This window comes from Girardinichthys multiradiatus, chromosome 18 (assembly GCF_021462225.1).
Source record: "Girardinichthys multiradiatus isolate DD_20200921_A chromosome 18, DD_fGirMul_XY1, whole genome shotgun sequence".
Lineage (NCBI taxonomy): Eukaryota > Metazoa > Chordata > Actinopteri > Cyprinodontiformes > Goodeidae > Girardinichthys > Girardinichthys multiradiatus.
The window spans coordinates 37600249-37620329 of NC_061810.1; the positions used below are offsets into that span (position 1 = coordinate 37600249).

Sequence of the window (20081 nt, forward strand, 5' to 3'; positions counted from 1 at the left end):
AAATAAAATGAACAATACAAGCTAACAAGCTAATAATGTATTTTTCTGCATTGTGCACATTTAAACACTATTACAATATGTACAACCCTAACCCTAAAAGAAGTTGCATGAACGAAATTGTCAGATGTGTAAAAAAAACAGTTTTTTTCCATCAGCTGTGATAAAGCTTTGGGATAATTATTTTATTCCACCTTTTTCTATGCATGTCAATATTGTTGAGACACGAGCCTCATTTTCAAGAGCGACCTCTTTATATTAAGGCAATTATCTTGGATTTTGAAATAGGGGTCAATGATAAAAATCTGCCTGATTTTGTCTTCTTTTTTTGTTTTGTTTCAGTTTTCAGGGACCTCTCTGTTAATTTACCAAACTTTAAACGTTGAAATTTCAACTCCTGAGTAAAATTTGTATACATAAATAAATCACACCCTTAAACCAACAACAGTGCTAATAGATATGAATGTTTTTTTTTTATTATTCATGACATAACACCGAATATTTTAAAGTCCAAACTGCTGTTGTATTACTGTTTTAAAATATCTTTAAGGATGGTGATACTTGGAAAACCTTAGTCATCTTAATGAATTAGAATATAGTTGAAAAGGTCATTTATTTTTGTTCATTTTTATGATCATGGCTAACAGGTAACGAAAAAACAAAATTAAGTTTTCATGAAATGTGAATAATGCGTTTTCTAATTCACTGGGATGCACCTTGTGGTACTTGAGTTTTACCGTTACCTTTGCTCTCTTCCGGTTTTATTTTGAAATCCTGTACCCGGAAGTAGTCGCTACAACGCAAGTAGCATGAGCTAACGTTACATCTTGCTGGTTTGACAACATCCTCTGCGTTATCTGTCAGAGCACAAACATGTAAGAGTAAATTACGTTGCGATAGCTGAGGCCGCCGTTGACTGTTTGTTAGAGGCAGTTAAATGGTTGCAGTGAGTCCGACATTAAAGAGAAAACGGAAACCGCTAATTTGCTAACAGACATATTCATGTGCGTTTTGCTTTTACCGTGATATTGCTAGTTTGTCGTCACTATGGACCTGTAGCTAAAGTAGAGTTTTTGGGTTTTTTTGTGCAAAATATTTGTTCGTTTCTACACGACGTAGTGCTTAATTTGGGGCTAAAAAGGGAAGTGAGCTCGTACACCCTGCAGGCCTTCATATGTGTTTGTTTTCTTGTTTGAAACATCGTTGAAAGGGTCTCCTTTTACTTTAGCTTGCTAACAAGTCGGTACGCTAGGATAACCGCAACTTTAATGAGATAAGAGTTTCCGCAACCCGTTCGTTATAATGAGTTTCTTTAGTTTTGGACAAAGTGCAGAAATTGATGTAGTCCTCAATGACGCCGAAACGAGGAAGAAGGTTGAACACAAGACTGAAGATGGGAAGAAAGACAAATACTTCCTTTTCTACGACGGTGAGACAGTCAGTGGAAAGGTGAATGTGACGCTGAAGAACCTTGGGAAGAGGTTGGAGCATCACGGCATCAAAATAGAGTTTGTCGGCCAAATAGGTGGGTTGAAGTATTAGTCATACAATGCAACACATGATCACAAATCGGTCGAGTATTTAAACATTCTTCATAAAGCACAGGGTTTATTTAAAAGATATTTGTCAAACAAAAACGTCTTGGAGATGGGGAAAGCGTGCTTATATCTGTAGCATCTTTAAAGGACAAGTACCCAAATCTACAAGGCAAGCAAAGCTTATCCAGTGATTCTACCTTTGGAAATTTTCCAGAGTTTTCCTCAAGTTTAATGCAGTGTCTTGGGTTGTTATCAATTAAACCACACGTGTGTCTGTGAGCTTTGCAAACCAAGAGACTGAAATATTTTCTTGGCTCAAGCTCTGTCTGATTAATTGGACAACATCTGTGAACATCAATTTAAAGTTTCAAGGTGATCGATTATCAGTTGTATTTAAGGCCATTGGGCCATTTTATCACTCAATAATGATTGTAAACCGTTTCATTGGACCTCTTGTATGTTTAGGATCATTGTGCTTCTGAAATGTTAATTTCCTCCCCGGTCACAAATCTACAAGAGCCTCTAAGTTTAGTTGGCTCCATCCATCGTTCCTCTGACCAGCTCCCCTGTCCCTGCTGAAGAAAAGCACAATGCTCCCACCACCATATTTCAGTGCACGGTTTCTATTTAGCATGATGTGCAGTGTAATTTTTCATGACATAGTATTTTGCGTAGAGGCAAAAAAGTTTAATTTTGGTGACGGTCTTCCACATGGTCGCTGTGTCCCCCGCATTGTTAGTTGTAAACTTAAAACAAGACTTCTTATGGCTTTTCTTTCAACATTGGCTTTCTTCTACTGTCAGATTTGTACTTGACAAATAGTTGTATTGTAAACAGATTCTCCCACCTGAACTATGGGTCTTTGCAGCTCCTCAGACTTACCATGAGGCGATTGGCTGCATCTCTGGCACCCTTCTCTCCTCACCCTGCTTGTCTGTTTAGGCGGACAGCTTTGTTTAGATATTTGGTGTTTGCAGATGTGCCATTCTCTGTCCATATTTAGATGTTTTGATTGAACAGTGCTCCACAAGATGTTTAAGGCTTAAAATACTGTTTTGCAGCTGAACACCGCTTTAAATCTCTCCACAACTTTATGCCTGGCCCGTCTGGTGTTTTCCTTGGTCTTCATGATGCTGTCTGTTTACTAATGTTCTTCAACAAACATCTGAGGCCTTCACAGAACAGCTGGACTTATATTGAAATTACATTACACACAGATGGACACTATTTACTAATTGGTCGACTCTGAAGGCAGTTGGTGACACTGCATTTTATTTAGTGGTATCATAAAAAGGAGGCTAAGCACCAATACCCATTACATTTCTCAGATTTTTATGTGTAAAAAAAAAAAAAAAAGTTAAACCATGCGCTGTCTTTGTTCCATTTCACAAATGTGCACTACTTTGTGTTGATCTGTTACATAAAATCGAAATAAAATTCATTGAAATGTATGGTTATAATCAGGAAAAGTCATAGGGGTTTGACTACTTTGAAAAGGGACTGTATAAACATAACAAATGCATAAAAGAATTACATGCAAAATTGTGCTTAGGTACTCCCAGTAGAACAGAAGAAAGGTGGGAGTCGAAATATGAACCTAAAAGGAGTACAGAGAGGTGGATGATCATCTGGAGTTTGTCCTACATGTTGTGGTACAAAACACCTGAATGGTGCTTCATCATGCTAACAGCTTGATGTGAACTCTGGCAGAGATGAGAGGTTTGTCCCAAATCATCAGGCAGAATTTAACAATAAAATGTTAAATGCCTTAGAAACTGAGAGCCTGAGAACATCTGGGCTGTAGTAGAACAGAAAGACCTCATGCAATATATAACATAGTTGTTCTTATCTGGCTATTTAATAGACAAAACAATTGTATTCATTTGTTACTTTGAGTAATAGAGACGCGAATCTTTGTGTAGATTGTAATCTTCTCAGTCCTTAAAGACAATTCAGACTTCAGTAGCTTAGAATTGGAATGATGTTGGCAAAAGTGGAATTTAAAAAGTTTTGTAAAATATTTATAAAAGAAAATATTTTTAGGAAGTAGTAAAAATGTCAGTCACACGACCGAATTTTTATTTGTCCCTGAATTAATACAAGTCTATATGACCTAGAGGTGGGTGATCTAGACAAAAAGAATATTACAATATTTGTTTGTCTATTGAATGGTTTTGATCATTATGATCATAAAGTTTCAAATTAACAATACAGTTTCTAAGACAGCCTCTGTGTCAATAAAAACTGAAAGTCCTAATTAAATAAACATTAAAAACTAATGACATTTTCAAAAATTGCCCTAAACTAAGCAAGTAATTCCTTTTTAAATTGTCGGACATTATGGATTACAATTAATCCATAAAATCACAACTAGCAAGTTATTGATGTACAAAACCCATTTGCAACAGTGTTTCAGGGTCCAAATATGTTTTAGGACAAGCATCAAATAATGCAAATTGAGTTAACTCTACAGGTTGCAATCTCTCCTCCATCTTGTAAATATGCTGCCTGATTGGCCAGATGTGTTGTCTGTTCTATTGAATTTTAAAGCCCACCTTTATCATTGTTATTATTATTTTCTTTTCCTCTTTAAAATATTGGAATTGTTTCAGTGGCCGGCAATAATAGAAATTATTCCCGAAATGTATCTCTATTAGAAGTTGGAGTCAGTTTGTGATTTCAATTTGTAATCAAGAACACATAAACACTCAAGCAGATAAAGAATAATTATTGTGCATGTGTCATTTTGTGCAATAATCAGTCTCTATATTTACAATCAACTGTAAGGAGAAATGGTTATATGATTTAAATAAATATCTTATATGAAGCTTTGAGTTATTTTGCTTCATTTAGATGTCATCTGTCATTCCTCATATGAATTCACTGGCCCAATTTGGGATCAGTACCAACATGACTGGAGATAGTGTAACTTTACATTTGTTGGAATATTTGGGCAGTTTATGATTATTTATTTAAATTATTAATTCCAAAAAAAATCTAACTGAAGCTCCACACACATTTCTCAGATGTGCTGTAATAAAAAAGACAATAAAAATAAACCTTTTAGGGCTTTATTCCTCCCTAAAAGTCCTTTATAGTTTGAGTACCAGCTGTTTCTTTTTTTTTTTTTTTTTTTTTTGGGGGGGGAAATTTATTATTATTTTTTCTAGATATGGTCTCTTGCTTCAGCTTCTATACTCTACAATGTACGTAAATCACAATTTATTTAAATTGAAATGTAGTTTACTGTAAGACATCTCCAAAATATCTTTCATTTTATGTAAACAAAGTTTAAAGCTAAAGTTTGCACAGTTTCTGTAAATAAACAAATAGAGTTGATGTTTAGTTCAAGCTTGTTTTGCATTGTTGTTAAATAATGACCAATTTAAGGAAAAGACATTTTAATGCAGCATAACTTCCTGGCTTATTTTAGATTTGTTCATATTTGCAATGGAACTCAGTGTGGATTCTATCAATAATATAGTGTTTTTAATGTAGCTGTTTTGTGCCAACTTTTTTCCAGAGCTGTATTACGACCGAGGAAACCATCATGAATTTGTTTCCTTGGTGAAGGATCTGGCAAGACCCGGTGAAATAACTCAGTCTCAGACCTTTGACTTTGAGTTCACACATGTTGAGAAACCCTACGAGTCCTACACAGGCCAGAATGTCAAGCTACGGTAAGACTGGTCATTCATTCTGCCTTATAGATTGTGAAACTATAAGAGTCACATTTTCTCCTGCTTGTCATTAACGTTCGACCGTTGATGTTGTCTTTATTCCACTCAAAGTATGCATATTTATAGATTCGATGTAGAAATATGTTTACATTTTCAGGTACTTCCTTCGTGCCACGGTGATAAGAAGATTAAATGACATAAGTAAAGAGATGGACATTGTGGTCCACACGCTGAGCACCTACCCTGAACTCAACTCCTCCATCAAGATGGAAGTTGGAATCGAGGACTGCCTTCATATTGAGTTTGAGTACAACAAATCCAAGTAAGACATTATGGGATACAAACCTTTATTTGGTTACAAGCTTTAACTTTCAGCTTATAAATGACTGTAAGATCTATCATTAGCCATGGTTGAATATGCTTTTATTTAACATACATGAAAAGCAAAGAAAATCTGATGCTTCTAAAATGACAAGAACCCCACCAATTAAATATTAACATGTTACTGCTTACTCATCACTGGCAAATAGAAAAAAAAAAATCATTATTTATGGCTGCTTTAGTATGGGGAAAAATACTAGTAACAATTATTTTTCTGTATTCCAGGTTTTAAAATGTAGCAAATATTTTTCCCACCTAAAAGTTAACATAAATGTCACTTTAAATTTTATTCCTATAATCGTTTGCATTTAGGGATGGAAATCTGCAGCCTCCACTGGTCAAATGCAGGTACATTTATGAAGCTGCTGGTAAATTCAGTCAAGCCATAGAGGCAGGTTGGCTTTTGAACAGGAGAACAGCATTCAGTTCCTACAACACAGTGCTACTCTGAATCTTTACCCGAATAACTGGAGCCAGAAAGAAACTTTGAGCTGAATGATCAATGAGGCATATTAGAACAGAGAGGAAGCAAGCTAGCATTAGCTATGCTGTGTTCTGTTTGTACTCAGAGGCCTGAATTTCTGAGTTCAACCTCGGTTTCATCAGTAACAATTTTAGAAGTCTCCAAGTAGTTCATTATCCAATATGGCTGCCACGATTAAAAACCCAGTGAAAATGTATTTGCACTTCTGAAAGTTTGACTTGTTAATTTAGTGGCACTTGCTGTGCAACCTCTATTTTTGAACGTCTTCCTTCATTTTGTGAAAGCAGAAAATGGTCGAAATACTAAGACCAGAAGTTCCGATTTTAAAGTCTAGAAGTGAATTTTATCATAATGCATGTAAACGAAAACTAAGAAATTGAAAACATACTTTGCCAAAAATAAATCCGAGGCAGAATGAGTTCTGTGTTGTTTTTTTGGAGGCATCCTTAAACAGAATTAACTAAAATAAGTGTAAATAATTACTGAAGTACATCCCCATAATTCAACATTTTTTTGGTTACTATCCTTTGTTTTGTGACAGATACCATCTGAAGGATGTGATTGTGGGAAAAATCTATTTCCTGCTGGTGAGGATTAAAATAAAGCACATGGAGATTGACATCATCAAACGTGAGACGACTGGCACCGGCCCGAGCGTCTACCACGAAAACGACACTATCGCAAAGTACGAAATAATGGACGGAGCACCGGTCAGAGGTAAAAACATATTTATTTAGAATAACTGAATTTAAGGCATAAAACAAAACAAAGCAATTTAACTGTCCCACCTCACACAATCTGATTCATCTTTCAGGGGAATCTATTCCCATCCGATTATTTCTGGCTGGTTATGATCTGACTCCGACCATGCGGGACATCAACAAGAAGTTCTCTGTGCGCTACTACCTGAATTTGGTGTTGATTGATGAAGAGGAGAGACGCTACTTCAAGCAACAGGTAAAAAAACAAGAGCACAAGTGAAGCGGCTCAGTCAGATAAAGTGAATGATATTCAGAACAGTTATGATCAAGTCTGACATTTAAAGGCAGGAAATGGCAAACAAGGATATGATAAAAGTCTGACAACACACTGAGCCTTTGTGTTTAACTGGGAATGGGATGAAACAGTTTCACTTTATAGTAGTTAAGTGTTAGTGGTGCACATATCCCATATGTGCATTTATCTCCTGATGAACTTAAAATAAAGAAATAGTAACCTTAATACAGTTGTTGCACCACATAGACAGATTGAATTGTAAAATTGATCTCCCACAGTCCATTAACTTTTTAACTCATGTCAACTAAAGCGAGTGTTTCATTCTCGCTGATCAATATGAACCGCTGGTTTGTTGGAGCGCTCACAGTGTCCTTATACAGTCTGCAGGGGCAACAAAAGCAGTGGCTAATGGAGCGGTTTAGGTGCTCATTAGTCATTTTAAAAGCTGGATCTGCTGCAGGGATTAGGAAAGTGTGGTTGTTTATACCAGGGATGCGCCGCAGTATGAAAAAGTATGGAATTTGTTTTAAGGATTTCCCAGGTTGGGAAAATGGAGTATGGAGAATGCTCCGATTTCCAAGCTGTCTTCCTTTTACCAGTGTCTAATTGTTCTATTAATTCGTCTACCCTGCCATAACACAACTGCAACACTTTTTTCATCTTTTGACCAATCCGTCTGACCGTCCATCTGTTAGTCCATAATCCCTTCAGCGGTGTGTTGATCTGTTTATCATCTGACAATCCGTTTATCTATCCATCGTTCTTCCATCCAGTCGGAGCTTTATTCACATTCCACATTTAAAGCCTGAACACTTGTAGAAATATCTGCCATTAATTACTGGTTAAATTTTAGATTTAAGCATCGGGTCTGGAACAATGTGGAGGTAAACTGTACTGGAGCCCCGTCATACTGCAACACAACTGCTGCATGTTGACTGTGTAAACAGCCCCGATCCCAGTCACGTGTTGTTGCGGCTCCACTCTCTGCAGCTTTTAGTGGGCTTGCCCATGCAGCCTTGGATGAGGACGCTCCGCCTCTTACTTAAATTACATCCACCACCATTCTGATGCATAATACATGAGACCACATCACAACAAAGGTTAACCCTTCTCTGTGGGTCAAGGGAAATGTGAACGTAATCTAAAAATAAGCCCAAACTAATCTCTGTTTTTGAATTTTGTGTTGTGTAATTCTCAGTTTTTTCACCTCTTGAAAGATGCCATTTTGGCTCCTGACCAAGCAGTAATGATTGTTAATCTCTGTGCTTCTGATGCTTTGTAGATTCCATATGAAAACTTATCTCCTATGTGTGAAATGTTGCAGTTTATCGAGTTTACACAATCCTGATTCCAGAATTGCATGGTGCAGATGACAAAAATATTTATATTGTTGCAGCAGCAAAAACAATGGACCAAAATATAGCAAAACAACACATGGTGACTTAAAAATTATTGTAAATAATAAAAATTAATCAAGGCTACAGGATAGTAAATTTCTTTATTTGTTTGAAGTAGAACATAGGAGTTGGACCAAATAGATAATGGACATTAAATGAAATGCCATCATTTTACTAAAAAATACTGATAGTACATGTTTACCTCTGTGTTGTATTACTTTCTCTGGTAAGATGAGAAAAAAAATCAAGCAGGTCAGAGTTGATGGGAAGATAGATGGAGTGAAATGCAGAACAAAACCTGTTAGAAGCTCCACTGACTTGAGACTGTGGATGAGGTATACCTTCCAGCAGGACACTATCATAAACACATAGCCAGAGCTACAGTGGAGAGGTTTAGATCGATGCAGATATTAATGCATTAGAATGGGTCAGTCAAGGTCCAAACTTAAGTCTAATTGAGAATCTGCAGCCAGAGTTGTTGCAAGCAGATGGTTTCAATCCAACCAGACAGAGTTTGAAATATTTAACAAAGAAGAATTAAGCAAACTTTAGCTTCTAGGTGTTCAAAGCTGCAAGAGACATTCTCCAAAAGACTTGTAGCTCGAATTGCAGCAAACAGTGGTTCTGCAAGGCATTCGCTCAGGGTGGCTAAATGTAAATGCACAACACACTTTTTCAAATATTTACTTGTTAAAAAAAATAATTTCAGAAACCACATAAAATTTGTTTTTTATTTTGTTCCATTTGACATTTATGTGCTACTTGCTGTTGTTCTATCACATAAAATCCCAATTAAATACATCGAGGTGTGTGGATGTAACATGTGGACAAGATCAACTGTATAATTGCTATAACAAGACTAGTAAACTATAGATTTCTAGTCTTTACACAGTGTGAGTAATCTTCTGAAGGCTGCTTGTCAGAGGAGAAATGAGTAAACTGTTTATCCTTGCTAAGCTATTAAGCAGTTTCACTCTTGCTTTCACATAAACATTATTACAAGTAGGCTTAAAGCTTCAAACATTGTTATCTCCGCCCTTGCAGGAAATCACACTGTGGAGGAAAGGAGACGTGGTGAGGAAAAGCATGTCCCACCAGGCCGCCATCGCTTCTCAGAGGTTCGAGGGTTCGGCTGCTTCGGAGAGTGCCCTGGAACAGGCTGCCAAGGAGGAGAGCGGGTAAAGCCTCCGCCCTCCTCTCACAGCTGGCCGGCATTTGCACTGGGCGGATGATCACCCGACAACTGTGCAAACAGCTGTTTTACCCGTAGCCATGCTGGTAAAGCGAGTAATAAGGGAGGAAACAAAAACGTGCACACTAATACCGTGCGTGAACTATAAAACGGTTTGCATGAGGCATTCAGGGTGTCTTCAGGCTCCTTCCTCACACATGCTTTTTATTATTTTCTGTACAGGAATCAAACTAATCACCTGTGTCTGCTGTGTAAGATCACATAAAATTCCTAAATTTTTACGCCTTGTTTATTATGTTCTAAGGCTTTTTGGATAGACTGATTTCCGTTTTCTTTGTTAAAAATGAAATTTCATCTAAGTGAATATCTGACATTCCATGTAAAATGAATGAATTCCCCCCCCAAAAAAAAAAAAAAAAAAAAGAGAATCCACTTTGCACTTCTTGATCTCATTGAACACGTTTTCCTTTTTGAACAAAATGCATCTGAAACTGGAATCTCTTGATCCTTTTTGGGCAAGAGCTCTGAAGGTATTATTCCTTTTTCTTTTTTTTAATCTGTAAATAAGACCAGTCAAACCTGTTAACTTGTTCCAGCTTGTATAGGTTGATGATCCCGTACACAGAGATACAGACCTTGTCATGTCCATGTGCTTTACCTCAACCTCCCAGTGATGTTTCGGAGAAGTGTTTGTATTAGGGTCCGACCGTACGGAGTCATCTGTGTCCTACTCATTAGAGACTTGAAAGTTGTGCCTCTGTGTATTAAGCTAATGAAACTCTTCCTGCCTCTAACATGATTTTAGTCTTTTAACCAGAGAATTACAGTAGAACTATCTATCTTTTGCAAAATGCTTATCAATTACTCCTCATTCCCAAATGTCCAATAAATTGATGCCAAATGGAAAAGTCCTTGGCTTGTGTGCATAACTGAGTGAATTTGTTGATGCATCATAATTCTGAATGCAAAATGAAAGTGGTATTCAAAGCTTGAAGTAATTTAAGCTAAATGATACAACACAAGCTTTAGTCTGGGGTTGTCAAAGTACTTTTTACGGCAAGCTGTCCGTATCTTTAATCAGCCATCACTTTCTGATTTATGCTTACATTTCACTAGTTTGACATTTCTCATGCCTTTGGTCCAACTAGTGGCACAAAAGTCACAACTACAGGTCCTTCTCAAAATATTAGCATATTGTGATAAAGTTCATTATTTTCCATAATGTCATGATGAAAATTTAACATTCATATATTTTAGATTCATTGCACACTAACTGAAATATTTCAGGTCTTTTATTGTCTTAATACAGATGATTTTGGCATACAGCTCATGAAAACCCAAAATTCCTATCTCACAAAATTAGCATATCATTAAAAGGGTCTCTAAACGAGCTATGAACCTAATCATCTGAATCAACGAGTTAACTCTAAACACCTGCAAAAGATTCCTGAGGCCTTTAAAACTCCCAGCCTGGTTCATCACTCAAAACCCCTTTCATGGGTAAGACTGCCGACCTGACTGCTGTCCAGAAGGCCACTATTGACACCCTCAAGCAAGAGGGTAAGACACAGAAAGAAATTTCTGAACGAATAGGCTGTTCCCAGAGTGCTGTATCAAGGCACCTCAGTGGGAAGTCTGTGGGAAGGAAAAAGTGTGGCAGAAAATGCTGCACAACGAGAAGAGGTGACCGGACCCTGAGGAAGATTGTGGAGAAGGGCCGATTCCAGACCTTGGGGGACCTGCGGAAGCAGTGGACTGAGTCTGGAATAGAAACATCCAGAGCCACCGTGCACAGGCGTGTGCAGGAAATGGGCTACAGGTGCCGCATTCCCCAGACCTGGGCTACAGAGAAGCAGCACTGGACTGTTGCTCAGTGGTCCAAAGTACTTTTTTCGGATGAAAGCAAATTCTGCATGTCATTCAGAAATCAAGGTGCCAGAGTCTGGAGGAAGACTGGGGAGAAGGAAATGCCAAAATGCCAGAAGTCCAGTGTCAAGTACCCACAGTCAGTGATGGTCTGGGGTGCCGTGTCAGCTGCTGGTGTTGGTCCACTGTGTTTTATCAAGGGCAGGGTCAATGCAGCTAGTTATCAGGAGATTTTGGAGCACTTCATGCTTCCATCTGCTGAAAAGCTTTATGGAGATGAAGATTTCATTTTTCAGCACGACCTGGCACCTGCTCACAGTGCCAAAACCACTGGTAAATGGTTTACTGACCATGGTATCACTGTGCTCAATTGGCCTGCCAACTCTCCTGACCTGAACCCCATAGAGAATCTGTGGGATATTGTGAAGAGAACGTTGAGAGACTCAAGACCCAACACTCTGGATGAGCTAAAGGCCGCTATTGAAGCATCCTGGACCTCCATAAGACCTCAGCAGTGCCACAGGCTGATTGCCTCCATGCCACGCCGCCTTGAAGCAGTCATTTCTGCAAAAGGATTCCCGACCAAGTATTGAGTGCATAACTGTACATGATTATTTGAAGGTTGACGTTTTTTGTATTAAAAACACTTTTCTTTTATTGGTCGGATGAAATATGCTAATTTTGTGAGATAGGAATTTTGGGTTTTCATGAGCTGTATGCCAAAATCATCCGTATTAAGACAATAAAAGACCTGAAATATTTCAGTTAGTGTGCAATGAATCTAAAATATATGAATGTTAAATTTTCATCATGACATTATGGAAAATAATGAACTTTATCACAATATGCTAATATTTTGAGAAGGACCTGTAGTAGGTTTTATTATACACCAGTCAATTACACTCACTGGCCACTTTATTAGGTACACTTGTTTAATCGCTTAACATAAAGGTGTTTAAGCTAATCACAGGGCAGCAACTCTGCATTTAGGCATCTACATGGAGTGATGACAACCTGCTTAATTTCAGAGCATCAGAATGTGAAAGAAACGGGCTTTAAGTGACTTTGAACTTGGCCTGATTGTTGGTGTCAGATTGGTTAATCCGAGTGTTTCAGAAACTGCTCATCTGCTGGGATTTTCACACATCCATCTCTTGGGTTTTCTGAGAATGTTTGAAGGAAAAAGGGAGTCCAAAACCATCACTAGCAAGGTGTACCTAATAAACTGTTGTACTAGTTAACTAGCTTGCTTTTGCTAAAAATTTGCATTATAACTATTCAACACAAGCTCTACCCTCTAGTGACAAATGTGGGCACTACTTGATTAGTAAACTCTAAATCCTGTACTTGATAGCTAGTTTTTTTTTTTTTGTTAAACCATTTCACTAGTATGGTGGAAAAAAGCTTCAACTAGCTCATTAAGGAAGATTATAAAGTCTAGTACTAAACTATATGGCTCTTAGATTAGTAATCTTTTTTTGTGTTGATTAGTTATTTTACAGCTTGGAATGTCAACTAATAACCTCAGGGGTGTCCAACGTGTGGTCCAGGGGCCGTTTGTGGCCCTTGGAATAATTTTGTGTGGCCCCGACCACAGTTCAAAAATGGTACACATTTGACCCCCCAGCAAATGGAGCTGATGAAGATGGAGACTTTTTGTAAATGTTGAGGATGAGATTTTTAACGGAAGTAAAACATTTGTTTTAGTTTTTATTTTAATATAATAAGTCGAGGTGCAAACATCCAGCAACGTTTTACTCAAAACCAGAGTTGGACAGACCCATTCATTAAATACAGCAAGGACCTTTTAAGCAAGTGCTCATTTTTGTTGCTGGGACATTTTCTAGACCAACAAATTAGAAAAAATATAGTCCAATAAATTAGGAATCTGGACACCTTTCTTATTTTTAAAACAATATTTGTTTTCACTTTGTTTTTTTTTAATATATATTGCATGTTTAATTTATTGTTGAACAGGTAAAAATAAACTGATTACGGTAGTTGTAAAAAGAAATAAAGCCCCTGAGTACTTTCAACTTGGTGATTTTGGCTAGTGGTGCCAAAAGTTTGGACACCACTGACCTAAATACTATGATATAGACGTCATACTATTGCATCAAAAAGCTTGCTGGCTTGGAGACAGCTTCATGTTTGGTGCTTTGGCTGACTAGCAGGTTGCACTAGTAAGCAAACCCAGCTACTTGTTATTTGTTTGAACTTGTGTAACTGTTTAAATGCAGTTGCAAACTTGTCAGTGAAAATGACAACTGATATGAAAGGTATTGAATATTCATGCGACCAGCTTGCCACAGCCTCTAGTCAAACCCACGGACACATTGCTGCTGTATGTGGATGAACGAAGATGCTTGTGTTTCTGTTAAACAGATTTGAAAAGGATTTCAATACATACCTCAGACACCACAGTGGCGTGTTGGTGTTATCATAGTGTCAGCTGGTATTATTGCTGATCTGCACGCTGACATTCCGGTTATTAAATCTTAATGCAGGGAGATAATGTAGAGGAGGAGCTGTGTTCCATTAGAGCAATGCACAAGAGAGAGACCATGCTCTGCTTTCAATTGTCTTGTCATGAACTGTGCCAAGCCTGATCAGCAGATGTGCACTGATCGGGGAAAGGACAGCCATGCTTTAAAATGAGATTAGGTAGTCCTGCAACGCAACAAAAACCCGTATTATATGTCTCACTGGTCCTGGTGAAGAACACTTGGAATTTTACAGACACGTACACACATTAGGTTTAGTAGTTGTGGATATTTGATCATTTTATTCATCCAAAAATAAATCTCATGCAAAATATACATCCATTCATCCTTATTCTCAAACTGGAGGGGTCTGTGGTTACATCCTAGACAGTTCATTACAGGACATTAGTGTCATCCATGCATACTAACACCTATGGCCAAATTAGAGTGGCCAATAAATCTAACTTTCATAAAGCTGGAGTACCTGGAGAAAACCCACACATGCATGGGGAGAACATGCAGAAAAGCCCTGGCGAAAGCACCAGTGCTAACAACTGTACCACTGTGCACCCTTTTATATAAAAAAAATCCTTTCTGCAAATGTTACTACTCAGGTAGTGCAACATTATTTTACTGCAAATTACACTCATATTTTTCATTGTTCTGAATTTGCAAACCTTCCATCTTCTTCTTATCCAAGGTTGGTAGCAGGTCCTAGGAAGAAACCCCTGCTCTGTCCTACCCTCACTCATGAACAACATACCAAGAAACTTGACCTCTTGTGTTTAAGACGGAGACTCACCCTCAACCCAGAAGGCGAACTCTACCTTGGCACAACTAGAAAAAAAAAAATCAGATTAGGGGGATCAGTGAGCTCTCCTGGAGCCAAGCCTGGTGGTCGGGCCCTGGCTCCCGAGGCTTAGCTGAAAAAGCATCTGGAAACCTCACCACCATGGGCCCACAACCTGCAAGGAGGGATGTTAAAGCCAGGGGCCTGTGCAGGCAGATTCCTGGTATCATAATCTGGCTTCAGGTTTCATATCAAATCACTGAAATCTAACTAGTATTTCAACAATAAAACACATATGTAGATTTTCTCTTCCTGTAACAAATTATATTTTTAAAAAGGTGTCAAATAAGTAAACATAGAACACTTTTTCCTAATATGAAAAAATAACATAAAGTTCCACAGATGTGTCTCCTTTTCCTCTTTAAAAATGTATTACTCAGCAAAAAAAAACAACGAAGAGTTGCCGTCCCTGATGCAGCCGTTGCTGCATTTTTCATCATCACTTCCTGTCATGCAAACACCAGTCGCATAATTTAGATCAACATTGTGCACAAGTTTCAGTTCAGCACACAAAGTCATTGCAAGAGCACCAATTGAATGGTTTTAAGAGTTACTCTATTATCTCACTTGATGGGTAAAATAAAAAGGTGTTTCTTGTATTGTTTGGTAACAAAACTCTAATGTGAGTTTAGCAGAAAGTCACACATCATAAATGTTCCCACTCAGTTAGCATCAAGAGATAGATAGATAGATAGATAGATAGATAGATAGATAGATAGATAGATAGATAGATAGATAGATAGATAGATAGATAGATAGATAGATAGATAGATAGATAGAACTAGTCTCTACACTCCTTTAAGAGGGCTGCAATGGCCGTCTACTATCAAGTTGGCAGCATGACAAAAAAACCCAGCACTGACCAAATATTAATGTATAATGTATAGTAAATGGCCATACTTTTAAATAGGCCAACATTATTAAAAAATAATCATTATTGATCTCATACAGTATTGCATTTTTTTGAGAAACTAAAAATGAGCTGTAAGCCTTAATCATCTAAACTGGTCACGATATACTTTATGTCCTGTGCATTTTTTAGCTTGTATTTTAAAAGGTCTTATATGCAACAGTTTAGTGTACTGCTGCAAAGGCAAGCTCCAAAAAGAAATCCTGGATCATAATAAACAAATTTATTATTCTATATCATAAAAATTCACATAACCACTGGGTTGATACAGTCATGACTTCACTGCGTCATGAACCCAGTCTTCACAGCGGCTCTTTGTCCTCCAGACTCAAGATGAAGTCAAACTCCTCTACAAAAAAAAAAACCCAAAAAAAAAAGCAATCACAACCAGCTCCGGACTATAAAATAAAACACAGTGATTGGTTCTTACAGACCTGCGGTGAGGGGTTGGACAGAGAGCCTGGCCCTGGTAAACAGAGCCATGTCCTTCAAAGGTCCTCCGCTGGCACCATGCTGAAGATGGTATTTCTTCAACTCCGAAAGAGGAAGAAAACGCTTCATCATTCTTTGAAACTGAACATCTACCTGAGGAACCAGGGACCCAAGCTCAGCTGTTAAGTGTGAACTTTGTTAATAACCACTGATGGATCAGGTGTTTAATTTACCATGCTCCACTTGGGGTTGTCTGGCTTGCTGCTGGCATCGTAGTGGACATCCTTCTTGTCAAACTGAGTGTGGTCCACATAAGCTTCCTTCACAATCTGACCCAGGTGAACAGAGCAGAACATCAAACCCACAGTGCCTATACACCTTCAAAGTACAAAGTAGTGCATATTTGTGAAGTGGTGGGAAAATGATACACGGTGTTCAAGGTTTAACAACAAACAGAAATCTAAAAAGTGTGTACTTGTATTCAGCCCGTCAGGCCTTGCAGCCTCTAACATGTTTTCTCTGAGGATCACCCTGTATTTACTTCCATCTTCCATTAAATCTGACCAGCTTCCCTGTCCCTCATGAAGAAAAGCATTCCAACAGCATGATGCTGCCATCACCATGTTCCACTGTGCGGGTGGTGTGCAGAAGATGTGGTGCTGTGTTAGTTTTCAATCACACTCGGATTATGGATGTAAGACAAATAAATCTGTTTTAATCCTATCTGATCAGAACACCTTCTTCCCACATGTTTCTCCTTACATGACTTGTGGCAACCTGCAAGCAGGAATTCTTATAGTTTACTTTCCACAACAGCGGTCTTCTTGTTACTCTTCCAAAAGGCCAGATTTGTGGAGTGTTAAATTCATGGATGTAATGTGACAAAATGTAAAAAAAAATTGGAGAGGTCTGAATACTTTTGTTAGGTGCTGTACTTTTGGTTTAACAAGAGAAGAGTGACTCACGCTCATGATTCCTGCGATCCCTGGCTCCTTACAGTTGCTGTGATAAAAGAAGGCCTGCTGCCCCTCTTTCATCTGCCTCATGAAGTTACGAGCCTGAAGACAATGAGAAAATGTCCTCTTTTCCTCAACATGACGGTGAAGATAAATCATTAAGTCATTGTTTAATCACACAAGCTGGCTGTTGGACCTACCTGATAGTTGCGGACGCCGTCCCAGCAGCCAGTCTGATCAGGCAGAGCCTTCAGGTCCTCGATGCCAAACTGCAGAATGAAGCATGGTAGTCATACGTTCAGACAAGGACTGTCAATTTTACTGTTCCTGCTTCCTGTACCTTCACATCAATGCCATTTTCAAAGCGGCTCTCAGGCTCAGACTTCATCAGCCAACAGGTGAAAATCGCAGAGCCTGCAGACTGAGAACCTTCTCCAGTTTTTTCAACAGGGGCTGCAGCTTTCTGCTTTCTGCGGGCTGCAAAAGTTCTTTCGATATCATCGATTTTACCTGCAATGATCAATCACTGTTTAGAAAATAACATAACCATGGGGTGGCATATCAATACTAAATGCAATAACAGAATTTAAATGTTAATTTTTTTGTTAGCTGTTTGTTTAGCTGTCAAACATAGGGAGGCGTGGTCAGTGGTGACTGATGGACTTACAAATGGCATAAGTATATATAGCCGAAGGAAACAAGCAGCAAGTGCTGCAATCTTTAGAAGCTCGTCTTTGTCTTTTTTAAAATTCATATAAAACATGCAAGGGGCAGGGGAACCGGGCCTGGCGTGGGACAAAACGTTATACCGTGGGAAATTATTTGCTTACCTGATTTTGCAGATGTTTTACTCACTCTGGCCTTTTTCTTTGGAGGCATCCTTCACAGCCTGTAAAGATCCGTGAGAGGCTTGATTATCACTACATGTACTATGGACAGTGATGTGATCCTCTGCTTATGGATATCTGCTGCTTTTTTGTTACACTTATTTTTCTCAGATCATAAAACATATTTTGATAGCCAAGATAACCCAAGTAAATACAAAAACTTGGCCTAATGAGAAAGAGCAGTTTCACCTCTTGTTAAGTCATAAATTAACTGTGATTAACCCCAATTTTGGGGAAAGCTGGACTAAAATTCACTGGAAACACTCAGGCTGATGATCTGAAACATTCAAGTCTGACAAAAAAGTAAACGCATCAAAAAAATATATATTTTTTTTTATAACTGTGATTGCTCTCCCTTCACCCTTTTAAAATGTTAAGTCTGATAAGTGTTGCTGTGCAAAATTGCATTTCAGGCCTTTGCAAAACGTTTAAAAAGCTGTACTTGCAGAGTCTAGCTATTAACATTTTAGTTGTGGAATTCAGAAAGAAACTATTTTCCAGGTTTTGTAACATAAGAAATAAATGTTTACGTAAATAGCGTGGAACAACCAAACAGCTGAGAACTATTTGCTCCTAAATTCGTGCTTTAGGGTAAAATCCGTAGTGTAATATATATATATATATATAGATAAATAATGTAAAGCGTAGCGTCATACCTTCCTGAAATCAGACAGGTCTTCAAATCCCGCGAAAAGCCCACGAGATGCATTTTCTGACGTAAGCTAGTTAGGTAATGTTGCATTCAATGTTAATGGAAAATTAGATTGTTAGACTTTAATGCAGTTCAAATAAAAATCAGCAAACTCGGATTTTCTTTGCCGTTAAATACATTACATGCGTTTCTTTTATTATTAAACAACAAAAATACATTAAATATTAAAGTTTTAGAGTATTTTTATTAGAAACGCATTAATTGACATTGGCCTGTTATTGGTCTTTACTTCATACATCTTGCCCAATGCATTATTCTACCGAGCTAAATAATACACATTGTGTGAATCATTTACACAGTTGTGTTTTGATTGCTGTTTGTATTTTGTGCACTGTTTGAACAAAGTCTGGTAATTTTTTGTAAATAACATTCTGTTGTATATTTTTCATCATTCTTTTTTGCCATTTGAGACACACACCAGCCAGAGCCAAAGTTTTTTGTGGATTGACAGCTGGCCAGTAAATGTGATTCTGACGCTGATGAAATTGTGCATACCAGCAAAGCGCTCGTCTGGTAAAAAGATTAGTTTGTCTGATGTTCCAACTTCCCGAGGTACATCAAATGCACCATAATTGTATTGGCTGCGTTTAGTCCTCTGCGGACAAAATTTGTTTCGTTTTATTTCCAGGTATTTTATTTAGATCATTTTGCGTATATTCATCATAAAAAATAAGTAAACATCATGATATGTAGCACTATGATTTTCGTAGTTCACTGCAGTGTGGCAAGGGAGGTCTTGAGGAAAGATTTTTGAAATTTTTGAAAATACATTACCCGGCAGCCCAATCGTGGAGGTGGGTGCGCCCGGAGAGGCAACCTCTAAGAGGGGTAGGTGTGGTTTCTTTTATGTATAAAAAACAAAATCCCCCAAAAATATGTCAGGGCAATCAGAAGGGTTTAAACCTTAAACCATGAATGAGGTCAATGAATCTGCAGAAGTGGATGGATTCCAGCCTGCAAATGATCTCTCACAGTTTATATTTCATTATTGCTCAGGGCTGACCTTCCCTCCATCCAGGACTTATACAGGTCTAGGGTCAGGAAAAGAGCTGCTAAAATCTCTGCAGACCCCACACACCCTGCACATAAACTGTTTAGAGTTTTACCTTCAGGCCGCCGCTACAGAGCACTGTTCACTAGAACCAGCCGCCACAGAGACAGTTTCTTCCTCCAGGCTGTTTCTCTGTTGAACATTCAATAGAGTACAAAACAACAGCATACAGATGTTGCAAATGCACCTTTTTATTATATATGTGTATATTGTACATTGTAAATATGTATATTCTGTAATGCAAAAATAAAACCAAAGAGCAAAGTTTT

At 38.0% G+C, this 20081-nt stretch overlaps 2 protein-coding genes across 2 annotated transcripts; one reads left to right on the forward strand and one right to left on the reverse strand.

The window, feature by feature from the left end:
* The first annotated feature begins 767 nt into the window (after positions 1 to 767).
* Positions 768 to 10576, forward strand: LOC124884772 (vacuolar protein sorting-associated protein 26B-like). The gene is made up of 6 exons (XM_047392828.1): positions 768 to 1522; positions 5059 to 5215; positions 5373 to 5537; positions 6622 to 6797; positions 6895 to 7037; positions 9518 to 10576. Exons 1-6 carry the CDS (start codon positions 1300 to 1302, stop codon positions 9653 to 9655), a joined length of 1002 nt encoding a protein of 333 aa, XP_047248784.1. The 5' UTR covers positions 768 to 1299; the 3' UTR covers positions 9656 to 10576.
* A 5406-nt stretch (positions 10577 to 15982) lies between these two features.
* Positions 15983 to 19815, reverse strand: thyn1 (thymocyte nuclear protein 1). The gene is made up of 8 exons (XM_047392106.1): positions 18706 to 19815; positions 17993 to 18051; positions 17503 to 17672; positions 17363 to 17431; positions 17172 to 17264; positions 16440 to 16535; positions 16209 to 16359; positions 15983 to 16123 (listed from the first exon to the last, which is right to left on the reverse strand). Exons 2-8 carry the CDS (start codon positions 18039 to 18041, stop codon positions 16077 to 16079), a joined length of 675 nt encoding a protein of 224 aa, XP_047248062.1. The 5' UTR covers positions 18042 to 18051; positions 18706 to 19815; the 3' UTR covers positions 15983 to 16076.
* Between the last annotated feature and the right edge of the window lie 266 nt (positions 19816 to 20081).

Bases quoted from the DNA above. Each gene is read 5' to 3' on its own strand.
- LOC124884772 (XM_047392828.1), top strand. From the start codon at position 1,300: ATGAGTTTCTTTAGTTTTGGACAAAGTGCAGAAATTGATGTAGTCCTC. The intron at 1,523-5,058 runs GTGGGTTGAAGT...ACTTTTTTCCAG, and splicing joins AGAGTTTGTCGGCCAAATAG to AGCTGTATTACGACCGAGGA. The intron at 6,798-6,894 runs GTAAAAACATAT...TTCATCTTTCAG, and splicing joins GGACGGAGCACCGGTCAGAG to GGGAATCTATTCCCATCCGA.
- thyn1 (XM_047392106.1), bottom strand. From the start codon at position 18,041: ATGCCTCCAAAGAAAAAGGCCAGAGTGAGTAAAACATCTGCAAAATCA. The intron at 17,673-17,992 runs GTAAGCAAATAA...TGATCATTGCAG, and splicing joins TAAAACATCTGCAAAATCAG to GTAAAATCGATGATATCGAA. The intron at 16,536-17,171 runs GTGAGTCACTCT...CACCTGGGTCAG, and splicing joins GGATCGCAGGAATCATGAGC to ATTGTGAAGGAAGCTTATGT.